Raw genomic sequence first — 26,743 nt, 5'->3', positions numbered from 1 at the left:
ACACGGCTGAGGTTTACCCGACGTACATACGTGGCCTTGCAGTGGGCTTCTCACGTACTCAGTACCGCATCGGGAGTATACTCGTACCATTCCTGTCGCAGGTGAGGAGCTAGGTTGTGCAGTGACACACAGAGGCATTGCCTGCAATACATTCAAAGTGATTTCCAGTCTCTCCGGAGGCGTGGGTTCGAATCCCACCGCTGCCACCAGTGTTAGCTGCTCCCGGAAGTCCCCTCACACCGGAACACAGGGGTTTTATATGATTGGATTATAGAAGTATTCGATAAGAGTGTAGACAGAAGGAGAACAGGACAACGACCACTCAAGACAGACTAGAACAGAACAGAACAGAACTGGAGACCCACTGGAGCATGCGCTCTTCTATATGTGAGTCTCATTGCCAAGGGGAACGAGCGGGAAATACGAATTGTGAGTATGTACAGGTCGTAGCATTAATACACCTATTACACAGCTATCTAGAGTCTGCAGGCCGCTATCCGGCCCACAGCGATGAATTTGTTCGGTGGGACCATTGGCAGAATTACCTGATTGCCCAGCATGCCATCAACCAGTTGGTCTACACTACGCCCCTGATGCGGTGCTCACTTGCTTGCATGGATTTCACTGAACAGCATTCATTTCCTGAAAAGTGCCGGAGTGAATAGACTGTTGGTTGGAGGAAGCGAACAAACACACGAAACACAGAAGTGACTGGAATTTTGCCGAGACCTTTCCCACCATTACTGAAGTGAGTGACCTGGTCTTGTTTTGTTCTGCTCTGACTTGCACAGGTGTTGCTCAGAAAGTCGGTTTACGCCAGTAAAAGCCTACATGCAGGGATATGCATAGCGACGGGTGTGATGCTGCTCTTCCTGCCCATTGAGACCAAGAACAGAGATCTTGGCGTGAGTAGCTGTGTGTGTGTGTGTGTGTGTGTGTGTGTGTGCGCGCGTGCGTGTGTGCGTGTGTGCGTGTGTGTGTGTGTGTGTCGTCAAGTACCTTTCACCCACTGCTCAGTACGGGACACGCGGCGGATGCCGAGGATGCAGGCTCAATGAAAACTGTTCATTTGGTGAAGTTGCTTGGCCTTGACAGTCCATGTCTCTGAGCCATGGAACAGCATGGAGAGGACTACTGACTTATGACATGCACTTAGTCCGATTCGTCTGTGTTTTGTTACAAAATTATGGGCTCTCGGAGGTAGCCAAAGACACGGGATGACGTGGCAAGACATCGCGATACCTCCGTATCCAAATAACTATCAGCATTCACCCTGTTGACAAAGTACACAAACTTGTTCACCATTTCGATAACTTCTCCGTCAGTCAAGATGGCATTTGCTCCTTCCGAACCGCCACCTACAGCCATAGCCTCTGTCTGTGATGTGCCGACTATGAGGCCTCATGACGCAGCACATGCAGTGGACAGTGTGTCAAGACATGCTTCAGAGGTGTCAACAATGCAGCATTGTCTGCAAACTCCACCTCAGTCACAGTGATCGAGAAAGAAAGAAAGAGAGAGAGAGAGAGAGAGAGAGAGAGAGAGAGAGAGAGAGAGAGAGAGAGAAAGAGAGAGAGAGAGAGAAGAGGCAATTCATTTGTGCATTTATTTTGAACAACATATCTACGTGTGCTGTGCACGTGTGAACTCCCACGTGTCTGGGCAACTATCTTTCCATCTGTCCGCCTGTCTGGTCATCTCTATCTCTCTCCTTGTCTGTCTGTCTGTCTGTCTGTCTGTCTGTATTTTCTACAATCTTTGTGACTTCAGGAGGGATGATGAGACACCGCATGGCCAGCAGCATCACAGTATTTTCAATCCAGCCCGGTCTCCCAGGACCTAAATGTAGCAGCGGCACTTGCCTGGCCTGGTGGCTGCTGGCTCCGCCATGACCGTCAGTGTCCTTGACTCAGGTCAGTATACCTGTGCCGTGTGCCGTGTGCTGTGTGCAATGTGTATTGTTGTGTGCTGTGGGCTTCCACTCGTAGACCAGTGTCTATATTCTGTCCCAGTGTTCACCTTGCACCCAGATCATGTGTGCGGGTTAGTCTGGTCTTGATACTTCGATTAGTGTGTGCGTGCGTGTGTGTGTGTGTGTATGTATGTGTGTGTGTGTGTGTGTGTGTGTGCGTGTGCGTGTGTGTGCGTGCATGCATGCATGCACGTGTGTGTGTCCTTACATTCATGCGCCTGTGCCTGTGGCGAGTGCAGCAGTGTGTAACGGCATGCCGTTGCCTGGTACCCACTTCAGCTGTGAGAGCTATACTGATATTATCTACTTCCTTTTCAAACTACACAGTGTATTTGTTCACTTTTTTAGTTTGCCTGCCTTTCACCAACACATCCTGCACCAGTCCCGCTGGGTTGTTTGTCTTCCTGAAGGACAACGGTTGGTGTAAGCGCCTGGATGGGCAAATGTGTATGTAAACGTGTTGGGACTACTGCACATGGCTTGTTTTTAGCCGTAACACAGCGTCCCACTCCCCCCCCCCCCCACTTCCTGCATGCAGACTCGGTACTGCAGCCCTAAAGGCTATTCACCGGGAATTTCAGGGAAGACCAAAGCCCTCTGCAGCTAGCGGCATCCGTTAGCAATATTTTGTGTTGATTTTACGAATATTTCGAAAGCTATTTTGGAAACGCCTTTCCCTGGCGAAGTGTTATTTTTTACTAAACTATAGCTGTGCCAAGCTCCCCCCCCCCCATTCAAAGTAGCACTTTGTGCTTCTTCACTGTTGTTTCAGTTCTACTTACTTTCTTCAAATTTTAGCATAATGTATTATTTTAAAAAGCATTTGTAATTTGATTTGTTTTCTCTCCCTGACATTTACCTATTGCTGCCGCATCACGTCACACACTGATGTGGTGGGCCTCGTCAGTAGCGGGCATGGAGTTCGCAGCAACTCACTCGCACTTACTGTCACCATGACTTTGATCTTGAAGTAAAGGAACAACAAAGCCGTCAAAGCCCCTCCCAGACGGCCTAGAATACCCCCACACCCCTTCACACACATTTATAACACTCCCCCCCCCCCCCCCCCGCACCCTCTGCACACATGTACATGGTAAGGTACTCCCCCCCCCCCCCCCCCCCCTACTACACCTTCCATGTACCCCATCTACACTTAGAGCGGAACTCAACCTTTCCTGTTCTCAGTTCCAGGACTGTTCATCCCTTTGAAGCCTGATAAAGGAAATGCTGGGAGGGACTGAAAAATTCGAAATCTGCCATTTCTGAGATTTCCAATTTTATTCAGTTCCTTCCACTACTTCCTTTATCAGGCTTCAAAGGGATGATGAACAGTCCTTGAAAGAACAGAAAAGGTTGAGTACCTACTAGTACCTACACCTTATAGTACTACCCCATGTAAGGGTTGGGGTACCTTCCACAAGGCACACTAATAGATAGAACTCAACCTTTTCTGTTTTGTCAAGGACTGTTCAACATCCCTTTGAAGCCTGATAAAGGAAGGAAGTAGTGGAAGGAACTGAATAAAATTGCCCGACATGGCCCTGGTCTGTGCGTGTGTGCAGTGTGCTGTGATTGGTCAACCAGTCTTGGCCAATCAGAGACCGTGACCTATTCTCACTCTCACACCCAGACGGGTTCGCACCTGCAACAAAAAAGGGGGTAACAAAGGGGGGGGGGGATTGAGCATTGCTGAGGGAACATTGAGCATGGCTGAGGGGAATTGAACACGGCTACACATGAAGATGGCTGAAAAAGAAGCAGATATTCCAGTGATGAAAAAAAGCGAAAATAGCAACCAGTGCAGGGTGTGTGTGCGTGCGTGCGTTCGCGTGTCTGTGCGAGGGGGGGGGGGGGGGGAGATATCCATTTAGAATGGCGGTAACAAATCATGGACGGGTAGCACACTATATGGATAGCATACTAGTAGTACTACTAACAACGGGAGTCGGGAGAGAGTATTCCAGGTGTGGATGGCAATGATGCTGCAAGAGCAATTGCTCTGTACATAATCACAGGAATAACAGGCATGCCGCCCGTGTAGGCAATCACAGGAATACCTTTGGCATGCCTGTACGTAATCACAGGAATAAATTAGGCATGGAGGCGTAGTCATTGAAATGATTTAGGCTTGGAGGCGTGCGTACGCTTCAGCGCACATGGAACGTCGGTATGCACATAGTGCGGTGCAGAAACCCCTTAGTAATGAGAAAATTCCATTGTCAAATTCTTATCTTACTTGGGTAAGAGTCATGCAGAACAACTATCGTTGCATGATGTCACCTATTGGGAACATGATGTCACCGCTATATACATGCCATCGTCATCGGGACCTATGACAGTGATCATCACTGGGAACAGGACATCACCAATGACATCATCACTGGGAACAGGACATCACCAATGACATCATCGCTGGGACCATGGCATCAACAATGACATCATCACTGGGACCATGGCATCAGCAGTGAGAACCTGACATCATCATTGGGACAATGGCATCAGCAGTATTCAGCGGTGGGAACATGACATCAACAATGACATCACCACTGTGCTACACGCCTACAACTCGAGTACTGCGACTGCCTACGTACCAAACTTGCTGATGTAGCAGCGTTCACAGGTAGACATGTTGTGTAGCTCGAACGGACCAGCCAGTCTAGCTATAGTTATACACCCACAGTGAACTGTTTCAAACCATCACTGAACACTCAGCCACGTTACAGCCACACGCAGCCATTATGGCGGAGTTCACAGTCACTAACCCGCCGTTAGAGAATACCGTCGCGATGACATGTCAGCCAACCCCATTACAAACACTGGTACAAATGTAACTAGTGCTTGCTGATACTGTTCATCCTGCTGATGCTGAAACTGTTCATCCTGCTGATGCTGATGTAATGCTGATGTAACTACTACTTCAATTATGATTATAGGTATTGGTGTTAGTGTTGGTGCTGCAACAGCTGTTGCTTCTACGCCGTACTTCTATTCTAATCATATAATTATATTAGTGCTAGTCAAGGTGCTGCTGTTGGTGGTGTTACTTCAGGTGCTGATGCTCTTCATGCTGGTGCTATTCATGCTGCTGCTATTCATGCTGGTGCTATTCATGCTGGTGCTGCTACAGCGGTTGCTAGTACACTGCACTTCTATTCTGATCATAGATATTAGGGCTAGCGCAAGGTTTGACGCTTGAGAAATGCTGCTGAACGCAACGAGTGGAACAAGTTTACTTACTCTTTACTCTGGCAACTCAAACACTAGCTGTGACCTGTCACGCTGAATCGGATGCGTAGAGAATACCGTACGATCAATGGTGCTGCGCTCTGCCATTGATCTTATCCAGGCAGCTTGCATGACTTGGTCTTGTTCAAACACGTTTGCAGACACAACCTTGATGCGACCACTGCATATCCTGGATTCCACCAATCCGTAAGCCAGAGCGCTAGCACCCTCTGAGCAAGGTAGCAGTGGCAGTGTGCGTGTGTGCGTGCATGCGTGCGTGCGTGCGTGCGTGTGTGGTTTCTAGCGTTCAGACGTGAATATTCAGTCCTGTAAATTAGAAAGTGGAGCAGGACAAGTTGCACAAGCATGCGCACACGTGCACACACATATGCACACGCATACACGCGTGTACACACATACACATACGTCCATACACACCCGCACCCTCACACGCACGCACATGTGCACAAACACACACACACACACACACACACACACACACACACACCCTCGCACACACACACACACACACACATACACACACACACACACACACACACACACACACACACACACCCTCGCACACACACACACACACACACATACACACACACACATACACACACACACACACACACACACACACACACACACACACACACATATTTGCTTGCATGTGTGCATTGATGTACAATTACACAATTGAACCCGATCATGCGAGTCAAGTTTGCTCCCTGCTGCTGCACCGCTTCACATCCCAGCGCCTGCATGTCTAGGCCTGCACAATATCCGGTGTGTACGACAGTAGTGGTCAAAGAAATCAAACCTCATGAATAAAATAGCGTTGCCGGGTACTACGCAGCATGTAATATCCAGCATGTGAGGACCGTGTGTTGATCCACCGAGTGTGTTAATCAACAGAGTGTGTGTTTGTACTGTCGTGGACATGGAAATCCGATCGCTCGTCTAGCGGCCCCAGGGCGCTGGCCATGCAGCCGTGGGTAAGCGGCAAACACAAGCATTTACGCGTTGCAGCACGCTAGTCGCATCGGATCAACATGTGCACCGCATGCAACGACGTTGCGTTCTGTAAGCTCTGACACTGAGGGCGCAGGCCCCGGTCATTCGAGTGGATTTCCATGTCCACGACAGTAGCTCAGTGAGGAGGCAATGTTGGTTGCTGTGTGTTTGTAGGTCACTGAGGAGGCAATGTTGGTTGCTGTGTGTTTGTGTCTCTACTTACATCCAGGTCCCTATTCCTGGTTTCAATGGGCAGCAGTAGTAGCATAAATCCGGTTATGATGCAGGCACCGGCGTGTACTGACTTGCTGGCATAACTAGACTCCCTCAGCAATACCTGCAGAACACACATGTACAGTGACACAAACACACACACACACACACACACACACACACACACACACACACACACACACACACACACACACACACATACACACACACACACACACACACATGCAGACACACACATGCAGACACACACACACACACACACATACACACACACTCGCTCATGTACACATACACACACACACACACACACACACTCGCTCACGCACACACAAACACACGCACACACACATACACACAGTGCATGTACATTCGGGTGGACCATAACTATTTTTTTACAGCCAGGCAAGCGTACGTACAGCCAGACTTCACACGCATATTTTCCATGTACACGTACACAGTTTTCACAAGACGCCCCCACACACGTATTATACAATGCCACTCAATGAAATCCAGTCCAGTCACTCCAGTATGCGCCGGGCGTTGCGCTCAGCCCTGGACCTGCGAACGCTGGGCTGCGACATGGTGCAAGGCGCAAACTTCACTCCCGCGACCGGGTTTCATTGAGCAGGACTGTGCTTGCAGTAGGACTTCACATGGATATAAATACATTATACGACCCGGCTAGACTCAGAGTGACAGACGGACTTGCTGCAGGTACTCGCATGGCAACCAGCACCCTCAGGAATGCAGATGCACACACAGTTCCTAAGGGAGTGAATCCACTGAGATTGTTATTCTTTGACTTTAAAACATGTTCCTGCGGGATGTGGCTTGCCCTTTGCACACGTATGCTATACACACACTTGTACTTATTTACACACACACACACACACATACACACACACACACACACACACACACACACACACACACACACACACACACATACAACACCCCCCCCCCCCCCCACACACACACACAGAGCAGCTGCCATGCTACACACAGCACACAGCTGTTGCATAATACTGACCTGTGAAAGAAAGGGCACACCTGCACTACCCACTCTGTACACGGCCCTGGACAAACCCACGGCCATGCCACGTGCATACGTCGGATAGACTTCCGGGGTGTAGATGATCATGAGACTGAAGCACGTGGTCACCATCATACGTGAACCGGCCAAGAAGAACGTTGTCCAAGCTCTGTACAACAGCGGGGAAACAGAAACACATTGCAAGGAAGAGGTTGATCGGGGATGGAAGGGGAAGGAGGTGTTAAATGGGGGCTGAAGGAAATCAGTGACGTAGAGCCGCTCTCCTTAATTTGACACACAAGCAATGATGTCCAAGACGCTTTTCTTAATTGGACACACCAGCACATTGAGGGGTTAAGTACAGGGGGAAACAGAAGCAAATTGCAAGGAAGAGGTTGTTAAGACCATTGTGCATTGCCAAATATGGAAGGTATGAGTAATGCATGTGAGTACACTGGGATCAGCAATGCACTGTTCAACACCCCAGACGACCATGCCCAGGTGGCTGTGTGGGGTGTTATGTGAGTACACTGGGATCAGCAATGCACTGTTCAACACCCCAGACGACCATGCCCAGGTGGCTGTGTGGGGTGTTATGTGAGTACGCTGGGATCAGCAATGCACTGTTCAACACCCCAGACGACCACGCACCCAGGTGGCTGTGTGGGGTGTTCACGGTTCAAAATACGTCACTGCGCACTGGGCTTATTTTGGGATGGATAGGGGAAGGAGGTGTTAAATGGGGGCTGAAGGAAATCAGTGACATCGAGCCGCTCTCCGTAATTCGACACAGAAGCAATGATACCAAAGCCGCTTTCCTCAATTGGACACACCAGCACATGGAGGGGTTATGTACAGGGGGAAACAGAAGCACATTGCAAGGAAGAGTTTGGAAAGGGGAGAGGAGGTTTTAAATGGGGGCTGAAGGAAATCAGTGACGTCGAGCCGGTCTCCGTAATTCGACACACAAGCAATGATGTCAAAGCCGCTTTCCTCAATTTGACACACCGAAACATCGAGTGGTTAAAGGGGAAGTTAAGGCTAAAATCAAAATGTCACCAGTTGTAGTCTTCGGGGTGCTGAGTCGAATGGTCTTGGTCCGAGAAAGCTGCGACGCTCCCTTCCTACTTGAATCCCAATCGAACTCGCGCACTTCCACCGAAACTGGGTGACTGCGCCCTACTAGATGGGGATTTGTATGCAAAATGTCACTAAAAGCACCATTTCATTCTTATAAAATCACGGATGACCGCGATTGGCCCATATGTTGTAGTCTTTTGGACGCTGAGTCGACTGGTTTTGGTCCGAAAAGGCTGCGATGCAGCGTTCCTCTATTCCCAGTCAAACATGTTTGAACAAGCGGTCACGTGCTCCTGGGTGCCCAAATCACCTGGTCACCACGCCAGCAGGCGACAACTTTCACACCAAGGTTCAACTCGAGTTCAACTCGAGTGACAGGACTGCAACCAAAAAAGGTCAAACAGGCTAGTAAGTTGTACCCTGCAGGCACGGTGACCAGGTGACTGGTGTACGCAGGAGCACGTGACCGCTTGTTCAACCATGTTCGATTGGGAATAAAGGAGGAACGCTGCATCGCAGCCTTTTCGGACCAAAACCAGTCGACTCAGCGTCCGAAAGACTACAACATATGGGCCAATCGCGGTCATCCGTGCTTTTATAAGAACGAAATGGCGCTTTTAGTGACATTTTGCATACAAATCCCCATCTAGTAGGGCGCAGTCACCCAGTTTCGGTGGAAGTGCGCGAGTTCGATTGGGATTCAAGTAGGAAGGGAGCGTCTCAGCTTCCTCGGACCACGACCATTCGACTCAGCACCCCGAAGACTACAACTGGTGAAATTTTGATTTTAGCTTTAACTTCCCCTTTAAGTACGGCAATAATGCCAACAGTCATCAGAGTTGCTGGACCGACCAGGCACAACATTGAGCTGACTTTGAAGCCTATAACTATGTGTAAATGCACCAGCTGCATGAGGTAATGCATGATGTAATGATGGCAGCACATCGCTCATCTGCTCCATACAAAGTAGATCAGATTTACACACACTTTTGCTTATTATCTCTTGCTACTAATAATGCCCGCAGTGCGTTTTCGTGACCATTTCTTCATTCTTTTTAACGATTGAATGATATGCGCATGAATAATTCATCATCCATAAGCCCTCTGAAAATCACTTACTCTGCAATTGGACAGATGAGAAGCAGTGCGAAGAATACCCCAGACAAGACGAATGCCAGTGCCAATGCAACCTTGCGGCCGAGAATGTTTGCCGAAAAGTACGTCACAAACAACGCTGCAACAGTAGCCCACAAGCGCACCCGCACACACCCGCGCACCCGCACACACACACACACACACACACACACACGCACACACACATACACCCATTCACATGGAGTTACACAAGGGAATGGTCTCAAACTAAAAGGTCCATCTGATGATCCGTTGCTTGAACGGTGAAACACTGTGTAATGGAATTTGATCTCTGACGGTTTCTTCCGCTTGTGTGTGTTCACATGGAGTTATAACATATTCATATACCCCAGTGGAAATATTACTACTTGAGTACTACTAAGTTATTAACACCAGCGCTTTGGCTGAGTGGTCGTGGGCTTGCCTGCGAATCACAAGGTGCCGAGTACGAGACCCGCGCTGGGAGCAGGGAGCGTGTACTGTGCTAACAAATGCGGCAATGCATGCGTGAACCACTATACTTGCAAGGAGCTGCGGCGACACCCACGGTCAACAGGGTACTCTGTACTCGAAGTGAGGGTAACATGGATGCAGTTAACGAGGTGAGCACCCTTGTCGGGCATTGGTTGTGAGAGTTACCACCTCACCCTCGCCGTTAGGAACTGCATCTGCCACCCTGGTATTACAGGCATGGTGGTGGCCTGGCACGAGCGAAACTTCCTAAGCTGGTTGTGTTTCTCAACAAAATCGTAAGCCGGTGTTATCGCGGATGTGTGAACTTTTCTTTTTACTTACTAAGAAATTTCGCAATCTATAACTTCGCATTCAAAGACACAAATCCACACAATGAAGTAGACACTTTCATCTATCAAACGTTTTCTTTCCCTTCTCTTCAGGATAACAATTGCATGAAGGCTGAAATGAACAAAACCAATGGAATAATATTATGGAGATGTGATTCCGTCAGAAAGTATACATCGACATACCGAGCCACTTCCACGGAGACTGGGTGACTTCCACGGAGACTGGGTGACTTCCACGGAGACTGGGTGACTGCGCCCTACTAGATACTTTCACACCAAGGTTAAACTCAAAGGTGCAATAGTTCAACTCGAGTGACAGGAACACGCCCAAACAGGCTGTAAGTTGTACCCTGCAGACTCGGTGACCAGGCGACTGGTGAACGCACGAGCACGTGAGCGCTTACTCAACGGTGCTCGTTTGGGAATAAGGGCCGAACGCTGCATCACAGCCTTTTCGGACCAAAATCAGTCGACTCAGTGTCCAAAAGACTACAACATTCTGGGCCAATCGCGGTCATCCGTGCTCCTATAAGAATGAAATGCCGCTTTTAGTGACATTTCGCATACAAATTCCCATCTAGTAGGGCGCAGTCACCCAGTTTCGGTGTAAGTGCGCGAGTTCAATTGGGAATGAAGGAGGAAGGGAGTGTCTCAGCTTCCTCCGATCAAGACCATTCGACTCGGCACCCTGAAGACTACAACTGGTCAAAATTTGATTCTAGGGTATACTTCCCCTTTAAAACTTTCCTCATAACAAAAACCGGAAATCGTTAATTTTAGATGGCGTTACATGATGTGCTCTTACACACATAGACTGTATCCCTCTGGAGGCAAGGTCCAGTAAAAACCTGTGACTAACGACCACCCCTTGGGGCCAGAGAATGCGGTCTTTAGTGGCAGGTGGTCCTTAGTCAGAGGTTTGCACGGCACAACCACATATGGACGTGAGACCGTCCGTGCCTGGCGAAGTGGTCTGTAGTACCAGGCTGGTCGCTAGTCACGGTGGTTTTTAGTTACAGGTTTTTTTTAGGTTTTTTTTATGAAAGTGGCAAGTGCACATGCCTACATATAGAATGGAGAACAACAACAACAACAACAACAACAGCAAGAAAACATAGGGGATTACAAAGGTTATACTGAATATTGAAGTGTGATGACAGGTCGTGCCTCTCACCGGGAAACTCTGATGCAAATATCACCATAATAGGCGTGTAGTCCTTGGCCGAGAGTTCCTCACACGACTTCTTGTGGTACACTGAGAAATGGTCTGAACAACACACATATGACCCAGAGCACGCGAAAAGAGTGCTTAGCCTCAAATTTTGGAAATTGGATTATTTAGTGCAACATGTGCCTGCAAGCTTCAGAAATCATTAAAAAATGATTAGTCAAAAAACTCCCAGTATTAGGGAGGTTTCGCTCTACGGAATTACGTATGAAAATAACGTATGAACTGCACGGAATTTTCATACGTAAAAATCAGAGCTGCTGGGTTTCGCTCTACGTGATTTCTCCACGACTGCTAAACATGCATTGTTGCTTTGGAGACGCGTTGGCTGCGTGCGCCCACCGCATGTACCATGAACCGAAACCGCGTTTTGCATCTTATTTTGCACGTGGTGTACGGTGTGTGTACCTTGTGTTTCGCGCGGCTTGAACGTTGCCATGGACAAATGCGGAAACATCAGGGATGAATTTATCCAGTATCGCATCGCAGTTTGCGATTCAAAATCGATCGTGTGCGACTCAAAAATCACAGGGACTCGCAGGAAACTGCGATGCATAAACGGCACTGCATACTAGCTCGCGCAGTCAGTAAAAGTGATGCTGTGACTGTGTCGTACACTCACTACACCTGTACAGTGCACGGCCCCCGCTTTTTTCTCGGGAAGGTGTGATTTCTAGTACATGTACCTGTGAACTGTGGCTGGCTCCACGTGCACATACTGACTGCATGTACTGGTGTCCTACTTGAACTACACGTACCACTTTGCGCGGCTTTCATTCAGTAAGTTCATGTACATGTACTTTCCGTACTGACAAGCATCATCTTTCCTCCACGATCCCGGCGGAGGTCTTGTTGTTTGTTTTCTTCTTTCTGGTTCACTTACCTCTTTTCGTGATATTATAGCTTTCTGCTTGCAGCCAGTCGGTCTTTCTGGTCGTGAGGAACTTTTGGAATCACGTTCGTCCTTCTCTCTGACAATTGTCCAAGCTGTAGTTTTTGTCTAGTCTGGTTCTGCCTCCAACATGTCTGTACGACAGAGTACCTTTGAGAAGTGGGTGGCAGAGGTCGATGTCCAGAAGAAATGGCTTGGTTCTGAGAAAGCTACAGGTGCAGCGGTGACGCTAATTATCTGCCAGCTATGCAGACAGCACGAGTACTCCCTCCGTGGACTGAGAAATTTTAGTCGGTCTTCATGGAAGAAAAAGTGCTAATCAAAAATCAAGGACTGCTACGCATTTTGGCGTTTGCGTCGCGAAAACTGCTATGCAAAAAAATGACAGTAAATTCATCCCTGAACATATTTCAAAAAGTCCTACGGAGGACCCAACGTAGGAAAGAGCTTTCCTACGGAAATCCGTAGAGAGATTTACGTATGAAAGCTGCCCTCGCTCCCCGGCGCGTACGACATACGGATTTTCATACGTACTTACGTAGAGCGGAACCTCCCTATTACCCAAGTTACGTTGGTTGCAGTCTAGCAGTCGCACACATAATAGTGCAACTTCAAGTTCTCAGATGGGGAGCCAAGGAAACATTTGTAACATGGGAAATTGTGGGCACAAATTGTGCGATCGAGTCCACCAACTTAACCAGATCTTGAACAGTCAGACGTGCACAATCTAGCACAAAACTGACAAAGAGTACTGAGACATTCCACGGCATGAAACACATATCCAGGGGACTTGAATAACTTACTGGTACACTTTCCTTTCAGCGACTGGCGCTCCTGTAAGACTTCCTCAGTGAGAATTGCACAGCCCACCACCGCTATGGACAACATCAGCCTGCAACCCAGCACACCGTTAAGCCAAATAGCTACCATTACCTTATAAGGCAGCACAGGGCAAAGCAAACACAGCTACCATTACCTTGTAAGGCAGCACAGGGCAAAGCAAACACAGCTACCATTACCTTGTAAGGCAGCACAGGGCAAAGCAAACACAGCTACCATTACCTTGTAAGGCAGCACAGGGCAAAGCAAACACAGCTACCATTACCTTGTAAGGCAGCACAGGGCAAAGCAAACGCAGCCGACTGGAAGCATGTGCGTGCACTTTTACAATAATTGATAAAAATTGCACATAATTATGCAATGCACAGGACATAGTCTTGTATTTATACCATTTAGTGTGATTTACAAAGACCTCATCTCAACAATTTTATCCAGAAACTTCTCAACCAAAAGGACGTTTGCAGCGCGATTTCTAGGGTCCTACCGGCAGGAAGGCATGCAAGCTATCATTACAACTCAGTTTTAACTTTTTTTCATGGCGCCAGTGTGACGGAAAGAAAAGAGAGACTATACGACACTGAACTCCACTAGCAGCAGCCGACATACACAAAGACACGCAGACGTATCAATGAGGTCATTTGCATAATTCTTTCTTATAAGTCCCTGAACTGAAGGCAAAGAACCAGAATTTCTCTCAGGCTCGTGAAAACATTAGTGTCATTGTGAATTTAACGCTTTGTGTACCAGGCATCTAATGTATGCACGATGTAGTCATCGGTAACGATGGACCTATAGCATGAAACTAAGCCACATTGTTGAATGTGCAAGCTACGTTTTTCTGAATCTAAGTTGGTATCAATGTGTCCTGGTAAGAACATATTTTGACCAAGACTTCCCCTTTAAAAGTGACGAATCATCATATCTGCGATCATTTATATGAATAATTCTAAGAAATTAGATTATTAGAAACGGACCACCCCCTCCCCTTACCATGCGAATGCCAGTAAGATGGTTGTACGGAAAAGAGCTGCTGGTCTAAATAGACTCATTATGCCCCTCTCTCTGGCACTAGCTGAAGGTGGTGATAACGGTGTTTGCTCGTTGACCTTCTCCTCTGTCTTGGGTTTCTCCACACTTAGACTATCGTCAGACTCGTACGGAGGTGGACCCCTGGAGACGATGAATAACACAAAGGTGGAAATGCGCATGCGCATGTACGCACTCACACACACACATACACACACACACACACACACACACACACACACACAAGAGAGTGAGAGGTGTGTGTGTGTGTGTGTGTGTGTGTGGCGGACGGGATTTTGCACGGAAAGGAGACATGGCTCGGCATAAGTGTCTGGAGGAGCGTGCGCGGCCTGTGTCTGAGCAGCGGGGCGCCAGTCAGTGCGGGCGGTGTGGGCGGTGGCTGAGAAGCCGCGGTGGCTTGGTCCGGCATGTGTGTGCCTCAACGGTGGATGCCGCAGTGCCACCTGGAACTACCGGAGCGTCGGCACCGGCGGAGGGATGTTGTGCCGCGCATTGTGACAGGTGTGGTCGCTGCTTTCGCGGTGTCCGGGGACGGGGAAGGCATCGCTGTTCAAGGGTGGCTCATAGACCAACAGCAGAGGAGCGCTCAGCCTTCCAGCACGTGTGCATATGCGGCAAGCGGATGCGACTACCCGTGCACCTGGAGCGTCATCGAGCGTCGTGTCCTCTCTCTCTCTCTTCTCAAGTTTCCCAGTGATGGGATCACGTGACCCTTTTGCGGCAGTGACTCTACAGGACAGGACAGGACAGGTGTGTGTGTGTGTGTATGTGTGTGTGTGTGTGTGTGTGTGTGTGTGTGTGTGTGTGTGTGTGTGTATGTGTGTGTGTGTGTGTGTGTGTGTCCCGTATGGTGCAGTGGTATGTGCAGCGATTTCCAATCGATAGGTTGCGGGTTCGGTTCCCGACGATTATGGTCACACACGTCTTTCTTCTCTTTCTCAGACTCTTCCTGACTTTTCTTTCATTCTCTTGGGTGGTTACCAACAGCCAGTGTATGCCGGAGTATGTGGTGTGGTGTGTGTGTAGAAAAAAAATGGAAAAATGAAAAATAGGGATTCACTGGCCAGAAAAAGTCACTTCAAACAGCTGTGTGGTGGATACCAGGCTAAAAATAGTGGCGGTCAATTCATCAGCCTTGCAAGCTGTTGAATGGTGTAATCCCAGCACAAGTTGCTATGTCTAACATAGCTGTTCGCTATCATCGCTCCCGCGATGGGCATGTCTGAGGTCTGAGGTGTGTGTGTGTGTGTGTGTGTGTGTGTGTGTGTGTGTGTGTGTGAGAGAGAGTGTGTGTCAGTATGTGCGCGTGCACGCGCGTGTGCGCACGAGTACATGTGCGTGTATAGTTTTGGCTCACCGAATCATTTCCTGTCTTTCTTCGGCGGAGATCAGTCGGCCAGCCGGCAGCGTTTTACCGTTCAGCTTTGCGGCATACTCCAGCTTCTGTCTGGCCTTCCTCCGGTCACCGACAATGTTAAACAGAAACAACGGAGACTCTGGGAGCCACTGTTACAGCAAAGAAAGACAAATACGACATTTTCAGTATGCAAGTTAAATAAGGGTTTCGGTGGATATTGAGTGGCTTTGATCCTTGGGGGTGGTGACGTTCTTACGGATGTCCAAAGCCCAGCCTAACCGAGCACAAGGAGAAAAAGCAATTTTTTTGAATCTTTCCCATCAGAAAATGCTAGCATAGGTGATGAGTGAACTGTAGAGGTCTTCAATGAAATACAATCTCGTCAATCAAGTGTGCGCTAATTGCCGTGAAGCCCCCAGACCTGCAAACACTGGGCTGTGCACTGGTGCAGGGCACTGTGCAGTCCTAGACCTGCAAACACTGGGCAGTGCACTTGTGGAGGGTGCAAACTTGACTCATGCGATCGGATTTCATTGAGCAACATTGTAATGGATAATTTAGTACAAATCTCCCAAATGCACTCTCCTGCCGATGTCATTCATCACCTAAGCCAGCAACACGACTCCCAATTTTTGGACATACAGCAAAACCTGGTGTAAGCGACCTCTGGGTTTAGCGACCACCTGCTCTTAACGACCGTTTTCCACGCACTGACAGTTCTACATAGACACTATGGGACCTGGTTCTAAAGACCACCTGGCTTTAACGACCGCATTTGGTCGCTTAAACCAGGTTTACTGTAAAAGCAAGAATTCCTCCATACCGCCGGTTTCATCATAAAGATTGTTTTGCTCATCACCATGCGGTCATGACGGAAGCAAACATAGTTTGTCTCGTACTGTGGCCCGAAGTGAGGCTACTTTTTTGGGCACTGTGCCGCACTACCGGGTGAATTTTTAGCTCCAGTACTCCAACAGTCCTGTGTGCTAGACCTTGCCGAAAATGACGATAAACACACAGCTACGGCATTGAAATAAACAGGCTCTGCTGGGATGGCGATTACACCATGGCTTACTGGTTAGAGCATCACAGGCCTATAGAAAACGTCCTTGGTTTCGAGTGCTGGTGGTGGTGACTTTGCTCCCTTTTCAACTCCTCCAACTGATGAATACCTCCAAAGAGAGTACCTTGAAAATGCTGGGAATCATATTATTATTTCTCCTACCCTAAGCTCAAAGAGGACATCCCCCCCCCTGCCCAAAAGGACATTAGCACCCCCCCCCCCTGCCCAAAAGGACATTAGCACCCCCCCCCCCTCATCCACGCAGAAACATCCAGACCACCCTTGACCCCACCACGGAGACATTCAGACCACCCCGACTACCCCAAGACCCCAGACCACCCCCGACTCGACTCCAGGGAAATCTAGACCACCACGACCCTACCCCAAAGACATCTAGACCACCCGACCCTACCCCAAAGCCATCCAGACCACCATTGACCCCACCCCAGGGATATGGAGACCACCCGACCCCACCCCGGGGACATCCAGACAGACCCAGCCCTAACCCAGGGACATCCAGCCCTACCCCAGGGACATCCAGATCACCCCAGGGACATTCAGACCGACCCAGCCCTACCCCAGGGATATCCAGACCACCCCCGACCCCACCCCGGGGACATCCAGACAGACCCAGCCCTACCCCAGGGACATCCAGCCCTACCCCAGGGACATCCAGACCACCCCAGGGACATCCAGACCGACCCAGCTCTACCCCAGGGACATGCAGACCACCCCCGACCCCACCCCTGGGGACATCAAGACAAGCAGACATAGAACATGTGCAGTGCTCACGCTTTGGAAGAAGATGCAGATGAAGAAGACGGCGGCGTCGGACACCAGTATGTACCTCCAGGCACTGCCGGTGGGTATGAGCACCTTGATGAAGACGGCCTCCAGGAAGTTACCACAGTTCCAGCAGAACTTCAGCGGTGATGGTGACAACGCCATGGTAGCGACGACAACGGCATACAAACGGTTATAACGACATAGCGACGGTGACAATGGCATACCGACAGTCACGATGGATTAGCGATGGTGACAATTGCATAGTGATAGTGACAACGGCATGCACACAGCGTATTCACACAGGACATAACACAGGACAGGACATAACACAGGACAAAACACAGGACAAAACACAGGACATAACACAGGACAAAACACAGGACAAAACACAGGACAAAACACAGGACAAAACACAGGACAAAACACAGGACAAAACACAGGACAAAACACAGGACAAAACACAGGACATAACACAGGACAAAACACAGGACAAAACACAGGACAAAACACAGGACAAAACACAGGACATAACACAGGACAAAACACAGGACAAAACACAGGACAAAACACAGGACAAAACACAGGACAAAACACAGGACAAAACACAGGACAAAACACAGGACAAAACACAGGACAAAACACAGGACAAAACACAGGACAAAACACAGGACAAAACACAGGACAAAACACAGGACAAAACACAGGACAAAACACAGGACAAAACACAGGACAAAACACAGGACATAACACAGGACAAAACACAGGACAAAACACAGGACAAATCACAGGACATAACACAGGACATAACACAGGACAAAACACAGGACAAAACACAGGACAAAACACAGGACAAAACACAGGACAAAACACAGGACAAAACACAGGACATAACATAGGACAAAACACAGGACATAACATAGGACAAAACACAGGACAAAACACAGGACAAAACACAGGACAAAACACAGGACAAACCACAGGACAAAACACAAGACAAAGGTAACGCGATGTATATGAGTGAGTGAGACAGACATTATGAAAAAGCAAACAAGAATCTGGTGAATCTACATGAAAGGTTTCCAAAGTCCCATCGCATTCATACGGCCATTGTCTCCGCGTCGCTTATTCATTTAAAGGACAAAGTGTCACTTTCTGGGGCAGCTGGTGTTGGATTAGACTCTGCCCATGGCTGCATTATTTGGCCAGCCTCGTGCCAACAACTGCAACGAGGCAACCCCAACCTAACTTTAGTATAGATACTGACTCAACAGTCAGTCAGTCAGTCAGTCATGCAAGTGTGCTCTGATCAAGTATACACGAACACAGATCTCATCATTAAGGATAGAGGAACAGCAAATGGATAGAGATTGGGGCTGGTGATCATATATAACAGAGAATACTGAGCTGCGAGACTGAGTGAGTGGACAGAGTGAAAGTCTGCACTATGAGTGGACAGAGTGAAAGTCTGCACTATGAGCCGACAGTAAGTCACAGTGTGTAAGAGTAGAATATTGTATGCGCGAGGTCACAGCACAGGATACAATGGAGGCTGTTTTTTTCCCTACAGAATCCACATCATCTCCAGACACTGGGGTGAATAATGGAGTGTGGTGGTGGGACCCATTACGTTGCTAGGCGCTGAAGCATAGCACATTGGGTTTTGCTGTTGATGACCTTGTCACTCAGCCTGTGACATTGTCAGTGGTGTCACCTTACTGACGACAAACACAGTTAGCACCGTCAATGCAATGGTGTCCTTTTCAACACAGCAGCATGAATGCAATGGCGTCCTTTTCGATACAGCAGCATCAATGAATGGCGTCCTTTTCGACACAGCAGTAATAATGCAATGGTGTCCTTTTCGCCACAGCAGCATTAATGCAATGGTGTCCTTTTCGACACAGCAGCATCAATGCAATGGCATCCAGGCGTAACACGGCTAGCACCGTTAATGGAATGGTGTCCAACTGGACACATATAGCGCCATTCACATGCAGTGGTGTCCCTCTGGACACAGCCAACAGTATTGATGCAGTGGTGTCCCTCTGGACACAGCCAACAGCATTGATGCAGTGGTGTCCCTCTGGACACAGCCAACAGCATTGATGCAGTGGTGTCCCTCTGGACACAGCCAACAGCATTGATGCAGTGGTGTCCCTCTGGACACAGCCAACAGCATTGATGCAGTGGTGTACCTCTGGGCACAGCCAACAGCATTGATGCAGTGGTGTCCCTCTGGACACAGTCAACAGCATTGATGCAGTGGTGTCCCTCTGGGCACAGTCAACAGCATTGATGCAGTGGTACCTCTGGACACAGGCAACAGCATTGATGCAGTGGTACCTCTGGACACAGCCAACAGCATTGATGCAGTGGTACCTCTGGACACAGCCAACAGCATTGATGCAGTGGTACCTCTGGGCACAGCCAACAGCATTGATGCAGTGGTGTCCCTCTGGACACAGCCAACAGCATTGATGCAGTGGTGTCCCTCTGGGCACAGCCAACAGCATTGATGCAGTGGTGTCCCTCTGGACACAGCCAACAGCATTGATGCAGTGGTGTCCCTCTGGACACAGCCAACAGCATTGATGCAGTGGTGTCCCTCTGGGCACAGCCAACAGCATTGATGCAGTGGTACCTCTGGGCACAGCCAACAGCATTGATGCAGTGGTGTCCCTCTGGACACAGCCAACAGCATTGATGCAGTGGTGTCCCTCTGGGCACAGCCAACAGCATTGATGCAGTGGTGTCCCTCTGGACACAGCCAACAGCATTGATGCAGTGGTGTCCCTCTGGACACAGCCAACAGCATTGATGCAGTGGTGTCCCTCTGGGCACAGCCAACAGCATTGATGCAGTGGTACCTCTGGGCACAGCCAACAGCATTGATGCAGTGGTACCTCTGGGCACAGCCAACAGCATTGATGCAGTGGTACCTCTGGGCACAGCCAACAGCATTGATGCAGTGGTGTCCCTCTGGACACAGCCAACAGCATTGATGCAGTGGTACCTCTGGACACAGCCAACAGCATTGATGCAGTGGTACCTCTGGACACAGCCAACAGCATTGATGCAGTGGTGTCCCTCTGGACACAGCCAACAGCATTGATGCAGTGGTACCTCCCGGCTTTTCACTAGTTAACACATACTTTTAACTGGCACCTGAACATAGTAGTCTTTAACACGTTGTGGTAATTTTCTGCAGCGATGAAACCACGGGTATACATCCCACATTATTGCACATGCAATTCTCCCATGTCATGATTGAGTGTGGAGAAGTCAAAGGACAAGGAGTTTGAAAGGGAAGAGTTTGAAATTTGCCCAGGTTTTGCTAGAATAAATCTAGTCAAAATCAAAGTTTCAGAGCATGCTGGATTGTTCTGCTGGAATGAGTTGTACACGTTCATGTTAGGGTATGATGTGCCCTGCCAAGGGTGCATGCCAACGTATGATGCATAAAGCCCCAGGGAACCTGATGATGTCAGGGTGTGATATGCCCTGCCCCAGGGGTGCATAGTAGGGTATGATGTGTAGTGCCCCAGGGGTGCATGTCACGCTATGATGTGCCCTGTCCCAGGGGTGCATAGTACTAGTAGGGTATGATGTGTAGTGCCCCAGGGTGCATGTCACGCATGATGTGCCCTGTCCCAGGGGTGCATAGTAGGGTATGATGTGTAGTGCCCCAGGGTGCATGTCACGCATGATGTGCCCTGCCCCAGGGGTGCATAGTAGGGTATGATGTGTAGTGCCCCAGGGTGCATGTCACGGTATCATGCACAGTTCCCCAGGGTGCATGTCAGGGTTTGATGTGCCCTGCCGCAGGGGTGCATGTCAGGTTGAGGTATGCGTATATGCTGCTGATCAGGGACCCATAGCATCTCAGGGAGACAACACCAGATCACAGTGCGCAAAACGATACGCGTTTCCACCCGGGATTTGGAACTACTACATGGTCTGTGCAGCTGGTGATCGCCATGCCGGTCGGCCTTGACCTGATGACCCAAAGTGTGGGCCAGACAAGCAATGGTGTATGTGAGTGTGTGTATAAATCCGCCCTGCTCCAGCCTGGGGGGGGGGGGGGGGGGGGGACTGTATCGGGCAGCCCAGGGTGGAAACCCACGTGATTCAGCGTTACACAGTCGACCGTGATGTCTCCCTGTATGCTAAGACTCCCTGGTACGGACCAGTGTGCAGACCGGTGTTCATGCAACTCACGGTCAACACTCCCGCTCCTAACGTCCTGTACTGTGCCGGCATGTACTCAAACAGTATAGACAGCCTACAGGAACATAGCAACACATATACACACAGGCACACAGGCACCCGGGTACATCCATACACACACATACACACACACACACACACACACACACACACACACACACACACACACACACACACACACACACACACACACATACACATACACACAGGCACCTGGGCACATCATTTGACCATTTGACGCCCATCGCCAGAGGCGATGATAGCAATGCTACAGCAGAAGCCATAGCAACCTGCAAGGCTGAAGAATTGACCGCCACTATTCAGCCTGGTCTACAACACACAGCAATGAAGTGGCTTTTTCTGGCCAGTGAATCCCTACGTTTTGGTCTTTTTCATTTTTTGCACACAGGAGCACACACACACAAACACAAGTTGACCAGTTGTCCAATTCAAGATCTCATGACAAGAACAAGAACAAACAAGCTGAGCAGTATCGCTAACCTCTGTCCAGTTCCTCCGTGTCCAAACCCCACCAAGAACCTCATGAACAGTAGCCAGTAGTAGTCTGGCGAGACAGCACTCAAGAATCCAAAGTAACTTGTCCACACGATCAATATCAACAGTTCCTGCAGGGATGAAAAACAAAAGTTTGCTCATATGAAATGGGACGTGTGCAGCAAAAAAAGATCTTGCTTTCGTGAAATGTTGGCAGGAGTCAAAGGTTCAACCTCTGATGGTACAGCAACAGTACCTATGCGCATACATATAGATGAGGAATACAGGAACTAAACACCGAGGCACAATTACAGTGGTAAGGGAAAACAAGGAAGGGTTTGCTCCCCACACTGGAGCTCGCGCTTTTCGCCCGACTTGACTTGACACTTGACTGACTCACGACTGCCATCCAGAGCACACGAGAAGTCCACTCAGTAAGTGAAAACCTTAGATAATCACCCCAATCCTCCTTCCCACTTCCCCTTCCCACTCCCCCTTCCCACTCCCCCTTCCCACTCCCCCTCCCGCAAACACTGATTATGATAACTGATGCGTATCAACATTGATTTACTACGACAATAGTGGCCACAGCAGCAGCAGCGCCAGCACTATCACCTCTGCTGCTGCTGCTGGTGTTGCTGGTGCCACTGCCGCCAGCAGCAGAAACACAACAGCAAGAACCACCACTACCACCACTACCACCAGTGCCAGAAATACTCGTAGCAGCACCAGCATCACACACCACCAATAGCAGCACCAGCATCACACACCACCGCCAATAGCAGAAGCAGCGTCAACAGCAACTGAAGTAGCAGCAGTAACAGCAGCAACAGCAGCTACAGCGACATCAGCTACAGCAGCAACAACAGCAGGAGTAACAGCAGCAGGAGTAACAGCAGCAGCAGCAGCAGCAGCAGCAGCAGCAGCAGCAGCAGCAGCAGCAGCAGGAGTAACAGCAGCAGCAATGACTGCACCAGCAACTAGTGACAACAGCGACAGCAGTAACTGAAGCAGCACACAGCAGCAACAGCAACATACAGACACAGTTCTAAATGGACCTAACAGCTTACTGTTCTGCGTCCAAATCTGGTTGCCAGATATCCCATACCGACACCTCCACACGCTGCCCCTAGAAATCCAGACTGCAGATTAGCACAACACCAAACCACCCACATCAGCATATTTCCAGCCATGACACCAAACCACCCACATCAGCATACTAGTATTCTCAGCCATGCATCAACCCACTACCAAGTATACAAGCTTTTAAGGTCACAATGAACAGGAGAGGGGGAGGGGAATTCCCAATGACATTGTGCATCAAGCAGGCTGTAATGCTGTTACTCAGGATAAGCGAGCTGCGGATTTGATGTGCCTATTGACCTCCGGATCACGCTTATCAACCAGACGAGAAGCAGCAAGCAGGCTTCACGTCCACAAATCATCACTGGCATCCAATTGTGTTGAGAAACATAACAAACTTCGGAATTTAAGATTGTGCCAGGCCACCACCATGCCATAGAAAGCCGACTGGTAACATTGGGAATGGAAAACGGGCCTTGGAAGCGGCCATTTTTCACGAGATACACTATTTGGCATGGAGGTTTCTACCGTGCTGCATGCATACTGACACTGCTTTAAATCAATGCTATGCACACATGCATGTGCACACAAACAGAAACGCATGCGCGTGCACGCACGCATGCACACACGCACACACACACACACACACACACACACACACACACACACACACACACACACACACACACACACACACACACACATATCAATATCATCGCCTTACACTGGTCAGAATAGCCTCGGCAACAGAACTCAGATTAAGGTGACATCTTGCCAATGGTGGGAACAGTGCAAATCCTGTTGAGCCCAGACCACCCGCTATCTGCAAAACAACAAGGAGATGAACAGCAGGAACCGAGCCTATCTGGAATACAGGACAGTCTGCTGAGGACACTATCGTAAAAGAAAGGACCAAAATATTTCATGTTATACGTTGTGTGTGTCCAACACTAACAGTTAGAAGTAAGATGTTGTGTAGTCAGAAGGTGCAAGAGCTAGCACAATACTGACTGAGGAGTCTTACTATCGTTACGCCTGTAAACGTTCTTACACTTTCGAATTTAGTGGTAACACCCGTACTAACTTTTGGGCAGGATACCGACTTTCGGGCACAAACTGACTATCGCACCTTACTTGTGTTCTATGCCAGGCTGGCTCTGAAATCCATGTCAGACTGCGACACAGAGCCTGGTCAGACTTTTGTTGTGCGTGTATGTTTCAAAAGCAAATTATCCATGCCGTCACAGGCCAAGAGCCATGACATGAACATACAGGCTGACATAAGCGAACAAGAAGGAGGCAAGATGGACACAAAGAGCGACAAACACACATGCACACACACACACACATACACACATGCGTATGTGTACACACACGGACACATACACATACACAAAGACGGACAGACAGACAGACAGACAGACAGACAGACAGACAGGCAGACAGACAGACATACAGACAGACATACAGACAGACATACAGACAGACACACAGACAGACACACAGACAGACAGACACAGACATACACACAGACAGACAGACACACACACACATCCATACATACATACATACATACACACACACACACACACACACACACACACAAACAAACACACGGACACACACACACACAAGTGAGGAGAGGCACACACAGAAAAGCTGTCCTTACCGATATTAATCCTACGACGACCAGCAGTCGATAATGAAAGGGACCTATCCCTATAATATCCAGGGCTTCCGTAATCGTGAAATCCTCATCTTCACAGGTGAAACAAATGCATGGACAGAACAACACACGGCACAGAGCACCACGCATCGTTCGTTGTAACTTATAGTTTCATGCCCATAGGCAATCACCAGACAACTAAATGTCTATTAGTTACGACGATTCCGTGATTACGTCATTTTAGTGATGTAGTGCGTACAAGCAGGATTCAAGCAGGTCTCTTTCTGCACAACTGCAGCTCAATGGTACGCACTACGCCATTTCCCGCCTCAGATCTCCGCCAAATATGATGTAATCATGGAATTCCGCCGTGACACCCATAGTAGAAAAAGCCCCCCAAGCTGCACACTCTGGTTTTCATGTACTCTTCTTATCATGCAGCATCGTCAGCAGTCTTCACTGTACAATGCTTTCACACATTCTGCAAAGGCCAGGCTTCTGCTTCATTGTGCATAGTCACCCAATCTCTATGTACTGTTTGTTTCCTGAGTACAAGCTGCACCGGAGTACAAGCTGCACTGGAGTATAAGCTGCATCTGGACTTTTTGTCACGAAATACAGACATCTACCTGATTTATCACCATCATTTTCACCATTTTAGTATAAGCCGCTCCGGCTTTTTTGGGTGAATTGAGAGTGTTCAAAGTGCGGTTTATATACTCCCGAAAATACAGCAATGCTACAGGAATCCTGCAAAAGCCAGACTTCCACTTCATCATGCATTGTCACCCAGTCTTCATGTACGAATGCTACACACATTCTGCTGAAGGCCAGGCTTCTACCTTATCGTGCATTGTCACCGCAAAACACAGGCAAAGCACTAGTTAAAAGGCAGGGCAGGTCGGTGCCTCGTACCGTCTATAATTTGTTGTAGTTTGCTCGTCAGTCTGGGTTTGCATTGTACAATCCTAGATCTACTCTCAGATTCTGAGTCATTCACTCACCCAGTCTATTGTTCTCCTCAGTAGCTAGTCCCTCCGGTGCTGGTGGGTACTCATCCATTGGTAAGGGATCTGAACAATGTGCGTGGCAGGGACAAACCAAAGCAAGCAATGTGTAGAAGTATGGCATGTTATGTGTGGAGGTGGTAAGTGAAAAAAACCCCATCAAGCTCGCTTACCCCGGGCTCAGTGTGTGTGTGTGTGTGTGTATGTATGTGTCTGTATGTGTGTGTCTGTATGTGTGTGTGTGTGTGTGTGTGTGTGTGTGTGTGTGTGTGTGTGTGTGTGTGTGTGCGGGCAAGCGTGCATGCCTGCGTGCGTGTGTGTGCGTGCGTGTGCATATATGTGTGTGTTCACATCGAGTTGTCTGTAGATGGGTGCTATCAAGAGTACAGAACCCCCAAGAGTGTGCAACTCCAGCTATGGGGTCTGCGACGGCAGAACTTCACATCACGTGATGAACCCGCACACATCACTTGTACCCTGCGCATGATAGATACAGGGTTGTACGCAACCCTGCTTTGGGTACAAATCTCTTGAGGTCACTTTGCACTGTT

General features: G+C 48.9%; 1 protein-coding gene and 1 long non-coding RNA gene across 2 annotated transcripts in view; one reads left to right on the top strand and one right to left on the bottom strand.

The window, feature by feature from the left end:
- LOC135827444 (uncharacterized) lies at window positions 1-2,698 on the top strand. The gene is made up of 3 exons (XR_010555445.1): window positions 1-101; window positions 792-905; window positions 1,771-2,698. It is a non-coding gene; the product is annotated as an uncharacterized LOC135827444 (long non-coding RNA).
- An 840-nt stretch (window positions 2,699-3,538) lies between these two features.
- LOC135827431 (synaptic vesicle 2-related protein-like) overlaps window positions 3,539-26,743 on the bottom strand; it is a 35,434-nt gene continuing 12,229 nt past the window's right edge. Inside the window, exons 3-17 of the mRNA XM_065339930.1 lie at window positions 26,190-26,258; window positions 25,189-25,277; window positions 24,244-24,342; window positions 23,507-23,578; window positions 22,443-22,567; window positions 21,933-21,996; window positions 17,721-17,849; window positions 15,866-16,014; window positions 14,452-14,631; window positions 13,425-13,513; window positions 11,676-11,768; window positions 9,684-9,798; window positions 7,482-7,653; window positions 6,441-6,554; window positions 3,539-5,524 (exon numbers count right to left, since the gene is read on the bottom strand). Of these exons, the coding sequence (XP_065196002.1) occupies window positions 5,519-5,524; window positions 6,441-6,554; window positions 7,482-7,653; window positions 9,684-9,798; window positions 11,676-11,768; window positions 13,425-13,513; window positions 14,452-14,631; window positions 15,866-16,014; window positions 17,721-17,849; window positions 21,933-21,996; window positions 22,443-22,567; window positions 23,507-23,578; window positions 24,244-24,342; window positions 25,189-25,277; window positions 26,190-26,258 (1,565 nt within the window). The 3' untranslated portion in view covers window positions 3,539-5,518. The remainder of the gene's footprint in view (window positions 5,525-6,440; window positions 6,555-7,481; window positions 7,654-9,683; window positions 9,799-11,675; window positions 11,769-13,424; window positions 13,514-14,451; window positions 14,632-15,865; window positions 16,015-17,720; window positions 17,850-21,932; window positions 21,997-22,442; window positions 22,568-23,506; window positions 23,579-24,243; window positions 24,343-25,188; window positions 25,278-26,189; window positions 26,259-26,743) is intronic.

Source organism: Sycon ciliatum, chromosome 11 (genome assembly GCF_964019385.1).
Source record: "Sycon ciliatum chromosome 11, ocSycCili1.1, whole genome shotgun sequence".
Lineage (NCBI taxonomy): Eukaryota > Metazoa > Porifera > Calcarea > Leucosolenida > Sycettidae > Sycon > Sycon ciliatum.
This window is presented reverse-complemented; position numbering and strand designations above follow the sequence as displayed.